Genomic DNA, 15,462 nt, shown 5'->3' with positions numbered 1-15,462 from the left:
AATGAAATGCATTTAAAAATGTATACATTTTTAATATTATGAATATGCTTTGGACACCAGAATTGACATGCCACGTCATTGACCCATTTATTGTGTGAATATGGATTGGTTCACTGGTTGAATGTATGGTTTAATCACAAATCCATTTGTTCATAATACATTGGTATAACCAGACATGTATTGGTTTAGATACATCGGTCTGATCACATGCACATGGGTTTGCTCCTGTAGCCTATACTTTGGTTCGTTCAAGTAAACATTGGGCTTCTCAATAATGCAATGGTTTCCTCAACTATGTATTGGTTGAGATAAATCGGTTTCCTCAAGTATACATTGGTTTGTAAGTATATTGTTTTCTTCAGGTATATTATGGTTTAGATACATTGGTTAGCTCAAATATACATTGGTTTGTTCAGCTGTAGATTGGTCTAAACCGATGTATCTAAACCAATATATACTTGAATAAACCCATATATACTAACCAATACATAGTTGAGAAAAACCAATGTATCTAGACCAATATATACTTGAACAAACCAATACATACTAACCAATACATAGTTCAGGAAACCAGTATATCTAAACCAATATATACTTGAATAAACCAATATATAAATACAGAAACCAATATATTCCTGAAGAAACCAATATATACAGACCAATATATACTTGAATAAAGCAATATATATATATACACAAACCAATATGTTCCTGAAGAAACCAATATATACAGACCAATGTATACTTAAATAAACCAATATATAATAACCAATACATAGTTGAGGAAACCGATAAATCTAAGCCAATATGTAATTGAAAAAACAATATAAGCTTAAGTAAACTAATGTATCTAAACCAATCTACAGCTGAAAAAACCAATGTATACTTGAGCTAACCAATGTATCTAAACCATAATATACCTGAAGAAAACAATATACATACAAACCAATGTATACTTGAGGAAACCGATTTATCTCAACCAATACATAGTTGAGGAAACCAAAGCATTATTGAGAAGCCCAATGATTACTTGAACGAACCAACGTATACAGGAGCAAACCCATGTGCATGTGATCAGACCGATGTATCTAAACCAATACATGTCTGGTTATAACCAATGTATTATGAACAAATGCGTTTGTAATTAAACCATACATTCAACCAGTGAACCAATCCATATTCACACAATATACATGAATTTTTTCCTGAACGGCTTGCCATAAGTTGGTTCCTCCCTCATTAGTTTTATCACAGCCATTAATTGCCAGAAACGCACATACATACCTTTTATTTGGCTAAATACTGGCTTTATTACTTAACATAACGTAAATTTGTTAATGGAACACCTCAGAAATTAAATTAATCAGTTTTACATTCATGCTAATATCAAGTTTGAAGTACCTTTCAAATTCCACATATATTAAAATGGTGGTCATTCAAAAACTATATTATGGTATGGTTTTTATGGTACTAATGTTTACCATGAACATTGTTATCCTTAGAAACTTTTGTCCTCTGTAAAATATGACAAAGGTTTCTGCAGAAAACCAGCCTATGTTGGATGACTGTTCTTAGCTGGTTGCTGATCTATTCAAGCTGGTGTTCAACTGGCTTTATCTGGTTGGCTGGTTGGTTGGTCAGCCGGTCTCTCCAGCTGGTTGTGATGAGGTACTAGCCTAAAAAACTAAGAAGTAGTCCAAACCCTTCTAAAACCAGCCCCTTCACCAGCTATGACCAGCTTTGTCTTGAAAGGGACTGAAAAGTTTCAGTTACATTTACCTTAAAGGGGTCATCAGATGCCCATTTTGATATGATTGAGTTCATGAGTTCATGATTCTTTAGGGTCTTAATGAAAAGTATATAATATACTTTGGTTAAAAATTCTCAATATAACATAACGTATACATGTGATTAGAATACTTCAGAAATTAAATTAAAGTTTTACATTCATGCTAATATCAAGTTTGAAGCACCTTTCAAATTCGACATATATTAAAATGGTGGTCATTCAAATACTATGATATTGTGGTATGTTTTTTATGGTACTGTTTAACATCCTTAGAAACATTTTTTCCCCCTTAAAATATGACAAAGATTTCTGCAGAAAAACAGTTAAAACCAGCCTATGTTGGATGACTGGTCTTAGCTGGTTGCTGATCTATTCAAGCTGGTGTTCATCTGGCTTTATCTGGTTGGTTGGTTGGTCAGCCGGTCTCTCCAGCTGGTTGTGATGAGGTACTAGCCTAAAAAACTAAAAAGTAGTCAAAACCCTTCTAAAACCAGCCCCTCACCAGCTATGGCCAGCTTTGACTTGAAAGGGACTGATGTCAGTTACATTTACCTTAAAGGGGTCATCGGATGCCCATTTTCCAGAAGTTCATATGATTCTGTAGGGTCTTAATGAAAAGTCTCTAATATACTTTGGTTAAAAAATTCTCAATAGTAGTGTAAAAAAACACCCTTTTACCTTGTCAAAATCAGCTCTGCAAAATATCAACTCATTTTATTGCATGGTCCTTTAAATGCAAATTTGCCTCTCTGCTGTGGGATTACGAGCCGTAATGTTTACTTTAGCCTCGTTTATCGGCGAAACCTGCCAACAAGCACATTATTAAGAAAGGCTGTTTGCAAATTTGCATAAAAAACACTTATACTCACTTCTGCTGTTGGTGAAGCCGATTTACACGAACATAGACACATATGTAGATCGGGGCTTTCCTTTTAAAAACGAAAGTAACATTGTCCTCTGTCTCTTCAGCGGCTCAGATACCAGGAGTAAATGACGACTGCTATGTTCATTATGACATCCAACAACAGAACACCTCAATCGCTCAATTAGAGCCTTCCCATGCACCTGAGTCACACAATGGTGATCGTATTCGGATTGTTTCAGGTCGGTGAGGGCGGGTCCAGGGGCGTCGCTGGGAATTCTGGGCCCTGTGCACTGACTCAGCTAAAGGGTCCCCCCTAAAAAAGCGGTGTTCGCGATCGCTGTACTACATTCCATACACAAACTGCCAACACATTAATGTTCAAACAACATGTAAAAGTTAGTTTTGCATCCGATGACTGCTTTAAAGTAGTCTTCTCATGCCTGTTTTTCCAAAAGCTGCCATGTTGCTTTTAAAGGGTAATAAGGCCTATTACCACTTCCCTCCCTCCTAGCCTCTCAGATATATGTATGTCTGACAATACAGAAACATTTATGAGTTAAAAGTTAATACACTTAAACAGACTAATTTAACCTACATTTAATACATCCATATTCAGAAAACACAGTACAATTAAAATGTAATTTAGATTTTTAGATGTGTGTGTGAGAGAGAGAGAGAGAGAGAGAGAGAGAGAGAGAGAGAGAGAGAGAGAGAGAGAGAGATCAACTCATAACAGTACCAGAGTACCAAGATGTTCATGTCTTTCTTTCTTCAGTCGTAAAGAAATAGTTTTTTGAGGAAAACATTTCAGGATTTTTCTCCATAGTGGTTCCCCGAGTTTACACTTTCAAGATGCAATTTAAATGCAGCTTCAAAGGGCTCTAAACAATCCCTGCTGAAGAATCAGGGTCTTATCTAGCAAAACAAATGGTTATTTTCTAAAAAAAAAAAAAACAAAAAAAAAAAATAATTTATATACTTTTTAACCGCAAACCCTCGTCTTGGTCTAGCTCTGCGTATTCAGTTTCGGAACAAGGTATGTCGAAAAACTTGCATCTCATTTTCTCCTCCAACTTCAAAATCATCCTACATCGCTGTTTTACCTTTTTTTGTAAACAGCGTTTGACCTTCTTTGCGCATTCACTTTGTTAACACCGGGTCAGTACTTCTGCAGCGATGTAGGATGATTTTGAAGTTGGAGGAGAAAATGAGATGGGAGTTTTTTGACATACCCTAACTGTCATAAACAGGAATACACACTGCTCATGCAGAGCTAGACTAAGATGAGCATTTGCAGTTAAAAAGTATGTAAATTGCACATTTTTTAATAAAATAACAGCTAGATAAGACACTTCTTCCTCTGCTGGAATCGTTTAAAGCCCTTTGAAGCTGCATTCAAACTGCATTTTGGAAGTTCAAACTCAGGCGCACCATAGAAGTCCATTATATGGAGAGAAATCCTGAAATGTTTTCCTCAAAAAAACAATTTCTTTCAGACTGATTTGTCGATTTTATGAAATTAACAAGAATTTGCATATTCATATCTAAGATTTTGCATTACTAACTGTATTATGAATATGTCTTATGAATTATTATATTTAAATAATTATTCATCTTTTTGAGAATATATATTCAATGCCCAGGGTAAACAGTTTTACCCTGACTGCACTGTATGCTGTTGCTATGTGATTTTCGTACATTTTATCATATCTATCAACAACTCCGACACAAACCGATCTTCTTAGAACAAGAAGTACTTCTTTGTAAATGTGCATTTTTTTAAGAATAGAGGAAGTTTGGGTTGGTGGGCAAACATGCAAATTGACACCTTTTACATTAAATGATCACAAGCTGAGACATGACTAATGATATTAGACATAGAAGCGAGCTGTTTGCTACAGGAAATCACATCTTCCAGAACTGTCTGGTTAAGGGTATAAGAAGTGCTAACCCCTGTACATTAGAGACTTCACACTTCTTACTCTTTTACTCTGATACTGGGTGCACATAGACAGTCTAATATTTCTATTAGACTTACTTCTCTCAGATTTGATGTAATTTCTAATTGGCTTTAAATTTGACTTCGATCTTTAATTCAACCTTTATTTTAATTCCAATTTGACTATATTTGATTAAGCTTAATTTGATCAGATTGACAACTTTTGTGAATTAATATGCTTATTCCTTTTAATCGAAATTATATTAATGGAATTTTCCGTCATAATGATGTGACTCTTTGTTATTGCTGCTATTCTTTTATTTGTGGTATTTATTTTCATACTCAAAGATATACATGACTAATGTGGAATCGATCAATTTTTTGCATTAAAGACTAAAGAAAGAAAGACATGAACATCTTGAATGGCAAGGGGTGAATACATTATCTGTACATTTTTGTTCTGGAAGTGAACTATTTTAAAAGAATCTCAATTGTCACAAAGAAATGTCAAAGTGCCACATAAAACAGCACACAAAAGTTTGAACACCTTATTTATTGTAATACTGTTTTGACATGTCAGTCAGTCTCATGTTTGTTTCAGAGCTCTAGTTCAATCTTGACGTCCATTTTACTTTTGTATGGCTCTAGAACAGGCCTAACCTCCTCAGACACAAACCTTGCAACCTGAGACGAAGAGAAAAGGAAAGGCATCACAGCTCACATCATTCATTAAAACAAAAGTTAGTGACAAATATGTGACCCTGGACCACAAAACCAGTCTTAAGTCGCTGGGGTATATTTGTAGCAATAGCCAAAAATACATTGTATTGGTCAAAATGATTGATTTTTCTTTTATGCCAAAAATCATTAGGAAATTAAGTAAAGATCATGTTCCATGAAGATTTTTTGTAAAATTCCTACTGTAAACCTATCCAAATGTAATTTTTGATTAGTAATATGCATTGTTAAGAACTTAATTTGGACAACTTAAAAGGTGATTTTCTCAGTATTTAAATTTTTTTGTACCCTTAGATTTCAGATTTACAAATAGATGTATCTCGGCCAAATATTGTCCTATCCTAACAAACCATATATCAATAGAAAGCTTATTTATTGAGATTTCATGTGATGTATACATCTCAGTTTTGTAAAATTTAACCGTATGACTGGTTTTGTGGTCCAGGGTCACATATTAGTAGTGGAATAATATTTTTTTAGGTAGCATGTGCATGTACCTGTTGTGGGGCTCGGCCGATGAAGGTTTTGGGGTCCAATAAAGCATCTAACTGAGGAAGTATGGGGGTAAAATATGGATCAGCCTTAACCCGATCCAGTAGGTCATTATCTCCCCCTTCCTGTTTGACTACAGCCGCAGCTTGCTGGGACAACACCCGAATCTTCTCATGGCAGTCCTGTTTTAGCAAAAATGTCAGTCAGTGTTCTTCCTGCATGAAAGTCTGCTGTGCTTACAGAGCAATATTTACTGTGCAAGTAACTTGTTCAAACATCATGGGTTGATTTGCCAAAGCAAATTTTAATTACAAGACATGATTTTTTCTATTCATTAATCACCTGTCTGTTTCCTCCAGCCTTCACCATGGCCATAATGATGTTTTCAGTAGCCATGAAGGGCAGTTCATGACGGATATGCCTCTCAATCACCTATAAAAAGGTAATGCGTTTAAAAAAATAAAAATAACAAGCAGTGCTGTAAATTTAGTGTAATTAATTATAAAAAATAATATTAAATATGCTGAATAAATTGTCTAATGTAAAGTTTTTGAATTTTCTATCAAGTTTGATCAAAAGTGACAGTAAAGGAATTTAAGTTTCAAATAAATGTTGTTCTTTTTAACTTTATATTCATCAAAGAATGTTAAAATGTACAATAGTTTTCACAATCATATTAAGCAGCACAACTGTTAATCATTAATAATAATTCAATTGTTTCTTATTTCTTGCAAAAAAAGTAGCATATTAGACTGATTTCTGAAGGATCATGCGACACTGAAGAATGAAGCAATGATGCTGAAAATTCAGCTTTGCCATCAAAGGAATAAATTACATTTTAAAATATCAAAATACAAAAAAATTAAATTGTAATAATATTTAAAAAAAAATACTGTTTTTAGTATATAAATACTGCATTTTGATGAAATAAAAGCAGCCTTGGTGAATATAAGATACCTTTTTAAATATTTAAACATACATCTTTTGAACTGTAGTGTATGCAATTAGTTATAATTCATTTTGCATCATGTAGTTCATTTTAATAAAATAGACCAATAATTGTCCCAAAATTTTAAAACATTTGCTTTTTACACAGAGTAGCACACACACCTTAGGATACACCACCAGTCCTTCAGTGATGTTCTGCAGAGTGCTGAGGATGATGTCTGCTGTGAGGAAGGACTCAGGCAATGAGATTCTCCTGAATACACACAAAAAGAAAACCTTGAGTAAGGGAGTCTAAAGTTTACATCCACACAGAGACAAAAGATGCAGTGTCACTTCATATGGTCAGACAAGATATCATAACAGTGCCTGTTAGCGCTGTCGTCCAGGGTTCTTTCCAGCCACTGCACTGCTGCTGTCTGCAGAGGGTCTGACACCAGCACCATCAGGTGGCGAGCAAGACTACAGCAGCGCTCCGCACGCATGGGGTTTCTCTTGTAGGGCATGGCACTGGAACCTACAGGCAGAGGAAAAACATGACAGATTAAAGGTTGATTTAATATATGTGAACCTGGACCACAAAACCAGTCATAAGGGTCCATTTTTTGAAATTGAGATTTATACATCATCTGAAAGCTGAATAAATAAGCTTTGCAATCATGTATGGGACAATATCTGGCCGAGATACAACTATTTAAAAATCTGGAATCTGAGGGTGCAAAAAATCTAGATATTGAGAAAATCACCCTTAAGTTGTCCAAATGAAGTTCTTAGCAATGCATATTACTAATCAAATATATATTTACAGTAGGAAATTTACAAAATCTGTTCACGGAACATGATTTTTACTTAATATCATAATGATTTCGATAATGAAATCGATAATTTTGACCCATACAATGTATTTTTGGCTATTGCTACAAATATACCTGTGCTACTTTAGACTGGTTTTGTGGCCCAGGGTCACTTATGATCTAAATTCTAACACATAGAAACTCACCAATCTGCTCTTTCTCAAACGGCTCCTCAATCTCTTTCTGATTAGCCAACAGACGGATATCAGTGCAAATCTATAGCAAAAAAGAGAGATGAAAACCACGATTGAGAAAAAGAAGGTTGTTTTAATCAAATCACATTTACAAATGCGTAAGAGTTTCTTATATGTTTCTGACCTTGTGTACTGTGGCTCCGAGGCTGGCCAACACACAGAGTGTGTCGATATCCACTTTACGACTGTACGTCTGACCCGTCACCATGTATGATCTGGTATGAAAAAAAAATGGAGGAATGGATTAACCATATGCACATAAAATTATACACAATGTAATATTATAGCCATCAGCACACTGTTGAATAACATGAAGCATTTAGTCAACAATGAATGAAGAAAAAAAATAAATATTAAGAGCATACTTTTTAAATCCAGCCATCTCAGTGACCTTCCTGTCCAACTCCTCCACCTAACAGAGAAAAGAGACAAAACTAATAATGTCAGTTTAACCACAGAGTAAACCACAAAGACATGACATTACTGACATTCTTCCCTTCAGGATACAAAACTGCAAATTCCACAAAAAGTTTCAAAGTTGCATAAAACCCAATTACAATCAATGCTGCTGTTCTGGGGTAACAAAGGTAATAAGAGTCTAATATTAACCTGAATATTTATTTGTTGTAAACTTTTGAACAAGGTCATTTTTATAAATTCAACAATAATTTTCTCTTGTGGACTAATATGTAAATGTCTTTTATGTGAAATAGCTTTTTCAGATCAGCGCTAAATAAAAAAAACATGCATTTTGTATACTGCCTCTTATTTTGATAAAATAATTAATAAAACATTTTACAGATTTTGCAACATGGTCTTTTTTTTCAATAAGGATTATATGTAAATGTCTCTTATGTGAAATATCTTATTCAGGTCAGTACTAAAAAAAATAATAATAATAACATGATCCCTCTTATTTTGGTAAAATAACATTTTGCAGTTTTTGCAAAGTGTATGTAAACTTTTGACTTAAACGGTGTTGAGGTATAAAAATTTCATGCAGCTGCATTAACCTTGTCATGATCCCCCTGGAAGAGCTGCAGGAAGCTGGCCTGAGTGCCTGTGGTTCCTTTGACGCCCCGGAAGCGCAGGTCGTCTCTTGCACGCTGAAGATTACGCATGTCCATGACTAGATCCTGCAGCCACAGACAAGCACGCTTCCCCACTGTAGTCAGCTGAGCTGGTCTGACAAAAAGATGTGGACGAGGAGAGGGACAATAAAAGCCAAAAGTCTAGTATTGTTGTTTTAAATAAATGAAAGTTCAAATTAATTCAAAAAATCTGTATAAAAAAAAATAATGTTTTAAAGGTTACAAATTGAGTCAATGTTGAAGGGTGAGTGGAATTTGTCAGAAATGACAAGAATAAAAGACAAGGAGGAAAAAATTAAAATGGTATAAAAGTTAATTTTATATGCAAACTCTAAACATGCTGAAATAGCTAAATATTTAACATGCACTGAACTCACTGATAATGGGTGAAGCCTAAAGTCGGCAGTCCAGCATATTCCTCTGCAAATTTAGCCAGCCTGTCTATGACACGAGCCAGCTATAAAAGAGAGAGAACATTCAGTGGATGAGAATTATTAAGGACAGGGTTATTATCATTTACTAAACTAAAATTATTAAATTTGTATACATTTTTTAAAATAAATTTTGTTATTTTTGTTCATTGAAAAAGCTTAAATAAAATTGAATAAAAATATTCAATGAAAAACAAACTCAGTAAGCAACATTTCCCATTTTAATTTAAAGAATTAAAAGTGGAAATAAAATAAATAAAATAACTACTAAAGCTGAAATGTAAATAAACCTAAATAGCAACATTAAAGATAATAAACTAAAAATGACCTGAAAATTAAAATGAAAACTAAAAGTGTATTAAAAAAAAAAAAAAAAAAAAAGTCAAAATACAGTAAAATAAAACTGAAAGACTACAAGTACCATACCGTATGTAGTTGTCTGGCCATATTTAACATTTTAATTTAAAAAAATGTAATGATTAATGTGTTATTTTATTTATAACATTTAATAAACATGAAGTAAATAAATAAATAAAACACACATCTTTTACACAGATCTATTTATTTGTCAAAAAAGAAGGTTATTTATTTCTGAATGAATACAGTATAATGATAATTGATTTCTTTATTTTATTTTTAAATGTCACTCCTAAGCACCTTCATAAACATTCATTATTTGGATTGAAATGGTAAATATCAGAAAGCCAAACCTTGGGTAGCAGGATATCAAATCCATCACGCAGCATTATCAGATCCTACAGATGGAACAAACACATTTAAGACCATTTTCACCATTTCAAAAGAAAACACCATGCTTTTTCTTGTAAGGATTTGGCATGATGGCTCATGCTCATATATCCTGCTTCTAATTGTAACTTAAAAATTCAAAATAGATTTAATACACGTTTCCTCCACAGCCACTCAGACAATGGGGTATATATACACTGAACATCATCTAAGCAAACTACAAAACAGGTCTCACTGCATCCGCTTGCTGGAGAAAGTTGAAATCACTATGAACTGACTGCAATATCTACGGACTTTTAAGGTAATAAGCTAACCAAGCTAGCTGCTTTTATTAGTGGCGTTTAATTCAGTTTTAATATTCAAATGTCAATGAGGTGGAAAAAAATAATTTTAGATATCAATCTGCATATAGGATGGACACTGGTTATGATGAGTACGACCGCTTTATATTTAATGAAACACATACAAAAGACTTATTCAGGAAAAAAAAAGATTCCATATTTTATAGAATATGGAATTTTGTTGTGCATAACACTTTTCTAGCAGCAGTGTTGTTTTTGACAACCATCTTAGATTTAGTCTTAGTCTTAGTCTTTTGGACTAAAATGGTTATTAGTTTTAGTCAAATTTTAGTCACTTCTAAATGTGATAGTTTTAGTCTAATTTTAGTCGACGAAAAGTCAAAAAGGTTTTAGTCTAGTTTTAGTCAAAAAAAGGGGAAAAAGTAGTCTTTTAACAAATTAATGTAGGTCAGTAAGTATTTTGCTGTTGGGTAGTGTCACTTATAAGCTGTGAAAATAGCAGATCTATAGTTCAACACAATGTGAGCTTCCGGATCGACTATTTTCACCAATAATTACAATAATGAAGGAATGTTTTAAAACATAAAATACAAACAAGGATGGAATGCTAAAGCGGCTTGCCATACTAGTATGGCAAGGAGTTTTTAATGCTAAAACGGCTTGCCATAGCGGCAGATATTTTCCGGTTTTAATTGGCATGCACAAAAGCAGAAATGTCATGCATTTTAAACGTCTGACGGACCACCCACTAACATTTTCGTCTATTCTCGTCTCGTCAACGAAAACTCACACACGTCTCGTCATGTTTTAGTCATCAACGAGCCATTTTTATCTCTTCAACGTCTCGTTATCGTCATGGAAAAAAGTGGCGTCAACGAAATGATTTCGTCATCGTCATCGTTGACGAAAACAACACTGTCTAGCAGCAGTTCAATTCATAGCAATCATAGTAAAAGATGGCAATATTTTGGCCTCACCGTATTGTCTCCCACATAACAGGAAGTGGCGCCCAAGTGGATGATGGGAGCAGCGGTGGGACAGCAATGAGCGAATGTGTGAACATGTGCCATGACATCGTGTCTCAACTTCCTCTCCTCATCTGCAGCCATGGCGAAATCAATGTCGTCCGAGTGAGACTCCATCTCGCTCACCTGGGCATCGGTTATGGGGAGACCCAATTCCTGCAGAGAAGATATCACAGCGATAAAGATGAAACTAAGATGAAAGATTAAAAATGTTAAATGTAACTCAAAATGTATTTAATGCACAGTTACATATTTTAATTGGCCATTCTCACTTCTATTAAATTTACGTAACATTTAACATCATCCAACACTCACTTGAAGTTCATCTTCACAAACACAATTTATAAGACTGTTAAATGTCATTTGTAGCAAATCTTAAAATAAATGACCATTTTGATATGGTATTTTTAATGTTGTGACGTCTAAATTCTCTTGTAGCTTATACATTTTTAACATTTATTATAACACATTTTTTAAAATATTATCTCATATTGGCCAAATTTGCAATATTGATGCAAAATTACAAAATGTGTTACAGTAAACTGAAGTAATCACATCTGCTTTATCTTTAGCAGTACACAGAGACAGGGTAAAGGTCAACCCACAAGAGCCACTCTCCTCTTACCCTGACATTTACATCAGTTATTTTGGAAATGCACACACTCTTTCCCAGGGCTTCGTCTAGTACTGTTTGTGCCTTAGTGTGTCCCATGGACTTGATTAGCAAAGTTCTGCAACGTAACTTCATTTCCAGAGCATGGATCACACGAGTGAACAGAATCCTGTCTGTCTCCACAAGTCAGAGAATGACCAGCATGTGACCACATGACTGTGTTCAATTAAGTGATAATCAAACAGACTGCAGCCTTTACTTTGGAGCTCTATGGATTACTGGGTGATCACAGAATCTTAGTTCTTGATTTCGTAACTCAAATCAAACAAACAATAAATATGTATATCCACCTACATTAGCTAAACCAGCAAATTCCACAGGTCTCCAGTCAATGATATTCATTTCTAAATCAAGCCAACTATTGTTAGTCTCAGCAACGGACTATCAGTTATCTGAATTCGAGGGCTTTTTTTGATACTAGTCTAGTGTTGTCTTCTAAATGGCTTACTAGGACCTTATTCTTTGAGAAATTCAGTGACATTTAACCTGAGCCACATACACAAGACATATTGAGACCCAGTTTATGGGTGTAAAGTAGAAAGGTATTATATACCTTTATAAAAATGCACATACAAATAGCAGTGCAATAGAAGTGCAAACAGGTCTACTACAATAAATATATTACATACAAAAATACACTAATACAAATGTACTACATTGCTATGGGAATATTGTGATTCTTTTTGGGGCTTGTTCCTTAGTAAAGGCATGATTAGAAGCTTATTGGACTAGCATGTATACAATATCATTGTACATACACTACCAGTCTAACGTTTTTGAAGAGTACGATTTTTAATGTTTTTTTAAAGTCTCTTCTGCTCACCAAGCCTGCATTTGTTTGATCCAAAGTACAGCAAAAACAGTACAATTTTGAAATGGCTTTACTATTTTATATAACTGCTTCTATTTGAATACATTTTAAAATGTAATTTATTTCTGTGATTTCGCTGCTGAATTTTTAGCATAATTTTTCCAGTCACATGATCCCTCAGAAATCATTCTAATATTCTGATTTGCTGCTCAAAAAACATTAATTGTTATTATTATTCTTATGTTGAAAACAGCTGAATTTTTTCAGGTGTCTGAAGGATAGAACGTTCAGAATAACAGCATTTATCAAAAATAGAAATCTTTTGTAAAATTTACTTTATTTAAAGCATACTTGAAAAATAAACATTTTAATTTCTATAATTTCCTACCTGAAAAAAAATAATAAACAAACAAATAAATAAGTAAATAACACTGACTACGCTTTTGAATGGTATGGTGTATAATGTTACAAAAGCTTTATATTTCAGATAAATGCTGATCTTTGGATCTTTTTATTCATCAAAGAATCCTGAACATAATAAACGATTCTTGAACAGTATGATTTCTGAAGAATCATGTGACTGGAGAAATAATGCTAAAAATTCAGCTTTGAAATCACAGAAATAAATTACATTTCAAAATAAATTCAAATAAAAACAGTTTTTTTGAATAGTAAAAATATTTTTTTTAATTTGTACTTTTTCCATCAAATAAATGCAGGCTTGGTGAGCAGAAGAGACTTCTTTTAAAAAAAAACATTACAAATCTTACTGTTCATAAACTTTTGACTGGGAGTGTAATTATATATATTATATGTAGCCTATAATATACAAAGAGTACCATGGTGCTATTGTCTTTTTTATTCCTATACAATGGTAGTACCATTCGTGGGAAGAAAAAAAAACTTAAAGCATGGCACATACACTTAGGTACTATGCTACATATTTGAAGTACTATAATACTTCCACCTAATACCATCAGTGGACTATGGTACCACAGTACTTTGTATGGGCAGTCTGGTCCAGTTGTAAAACATTAAACATTACAGCACAACTCATGTCCACCCTTTCAAACTATTTTTAGACTAAGAGCTGGGAACTTGAGATTTCCCTCAAGTCACTCAAGGTCAAAAACTTAAGACACACTTGGCATTGAGAATTTTACAAAAACAACTAACGTTAATTAATATTTCTATATATATATATGGTCTATAAAAATGAACACACAATAAACAGTGACTAACCTTTTCAGCCTTAGCGAGGTAAATCCACAGTTTTCTCCATGTGGTGAATTTCTTTCTGTCACTGAAGTTGTAGGCCATCTCTTTGCTGGCGTACCGAGACACCAGCGGTGAGCGGTATTTCATAAACTCGTCCCCGGATCCCTCCATGCTAGTAGCAGTTCAGTGAAGCAGTGGCCACTCACGGTCTGCAAGTCAGAGACACTTCTGTCCAAGACGAGGAAGCTAGGCTAACAGTTTTTGCGACAGCTCTGACAGAGCAACGGCACATCCAGGCACAGTGGAGGTTGACGCCATCTAGTGTTTTTTAGGTTTTAGGTTTTAAATTTCTTTGAAAAGTGATCAATAGCAAAATACATACAGATAAATGAAAAAAAAATGCTTTATTAAGTTTGTGTCTTATTTAAAGAGGGTTTTCACTGGCTCAAAACGGTCCACTCTCAAGTCTCATTTGTATAGTGTAGTATTTTATTCTAAGAGTTTATCATCCTATCTAATAGATTCAATATTATACAACAGTGCAGAGTTTTTAATGTGCCAAGGGTTTTTACTTTTTATTTATATATTCATAAAGGAAGAGTTGCCTTTGTGCACTACTTTTTGTAACAGATCATAATGTGTATTGAATCCCTTTCAAATATTAAAACACTGAACCATAGACTTCCAGCTAAAACCAGCCTAGGCTGGTTGGCTGGTTTAAGCTGGAAGTAGCTGGTTTTAGCTGGTCTCCCAGTTAGCTGGTCTGACCAGCTATGACCAGCTAAAACCAGTTTTTTCAGCAGGGTATATATTTACAGTTGAAGTTCAAAAGTTTGCTTATGCTTGGTTCTTAATACTGTGTTGTTATTGAAATGATCCACAGCTGTTTGCTGCTGTTGTTTTGTTGTTGTTTAGTGATAGTTGTTCAGGAGTCTTTTGTTCGTCCTATACAGTTAAACTGCCCGCTGTTCTTCAGAAAAATCCTTCAGGTCCCACAAATTCTTTTTTGTGTATTTGAACGCTTTGCAACAATGACTGTATGATTTTGAGATCCATCTTTTCAGACTGAGGACAACTGAGGGACTCATAATCAACTATTACAGAAGGTTCAAACACTCACTGATGCTTCAGATGGAAAAACTATGCATTAAGAAGTGAAAACTTTTTTTAATTTGAAGATCAGGGTAAATTTAATGTATTTTGTCTTCTGGGAAGTATGTAAGTATTTTCTATAGCTTCTGAATGGCAATACTAAATAAAAAAAATATATGTTATTTAGGTAAAATATTTAGGTGAATTTTCTGTTCAAAAGCTTCTACCCCCGGCTCTTAATGCATGGTTTTTCCTT

General features: G+C 34.0%; 1 protein-coding gene across 1 annotated transcript; it reads right to left on the bottom strand.

Annotated features, from left to right (window-relative positions):
* Positions 1-5,131: 5,131 nt before the first annotated feature.
* On the bottom strand, positions 5,132-14,354 carry adsl (adenylosuccinate lyase). The gene is made up of 13 exons (XM_073833518.1): positions 14,139-14,354; positions 11,365-11,568; positions 10,049-10,093; positions 9,285-9,364; positions 8,830-9,001; positions 8,182-8,228; positions 7,941-8,031; positions 7,769-7,838; positions 7,138-7,285; positions 6,934-7,024; positions 6,166-6,255; positions 5,829-6,005; positions 5,132-5,277 (listed from the first exon to the last, which is right to left on the bottom strand). The coding sequence occupies exons 1-13, from the start codon at positions 14,283-14,285 to the stop codon at positions 5,191-5,193; spliced, it is 1,449 nt and encodes a 482-aa protein (XP_073689619.1). The 5' UTR covers positions 14,286-14,354; the 3' UTR covers positions 5,132-5,190.
* Between the last annotated feature and the right edge of the window lie 1,108 nt (positions 14,355-15,462).

This window comes from Garra rufa, chromosome 1 (assembly GCF_049309525.1).
Source record: "Garra rufa chromosome 1, GarRuf1.0, whole genome shotgun sequence".
NCBI lineage: Eukaryota > Metazoa > Chordata > Actinopteri > Cypriniformes > Cyprinidae > Garra > Garra rufa.
Note: the sequence above shows the minus strand (reverse complement) of the source record. Positions and strands in the feature narration are given on the sequence as shown.

Coding starts and splice junctions, on each gene's coding strand:
- adsl (XM_073833518.1), bottom strand. CDS start 14,285: ATGGAGGGATCCGGGGACGAGTTTATGAAATACCGCTCACCGCTGGTG. Junction 9,365..10,048: donor TTGATATCCTGCTACCCAAG/GTTTGGCTTTCT, acceptor TCTCTTTTATAG/CTGGCTCGTGTCATAGACAG. Junction 8,229..8,829: donor TCCAGGGGGATCATGACAAG/GTTAATGCAGCT, acceptor TTTCTCTGTTAG/GTGGAGGAGTTGGACAGGAA.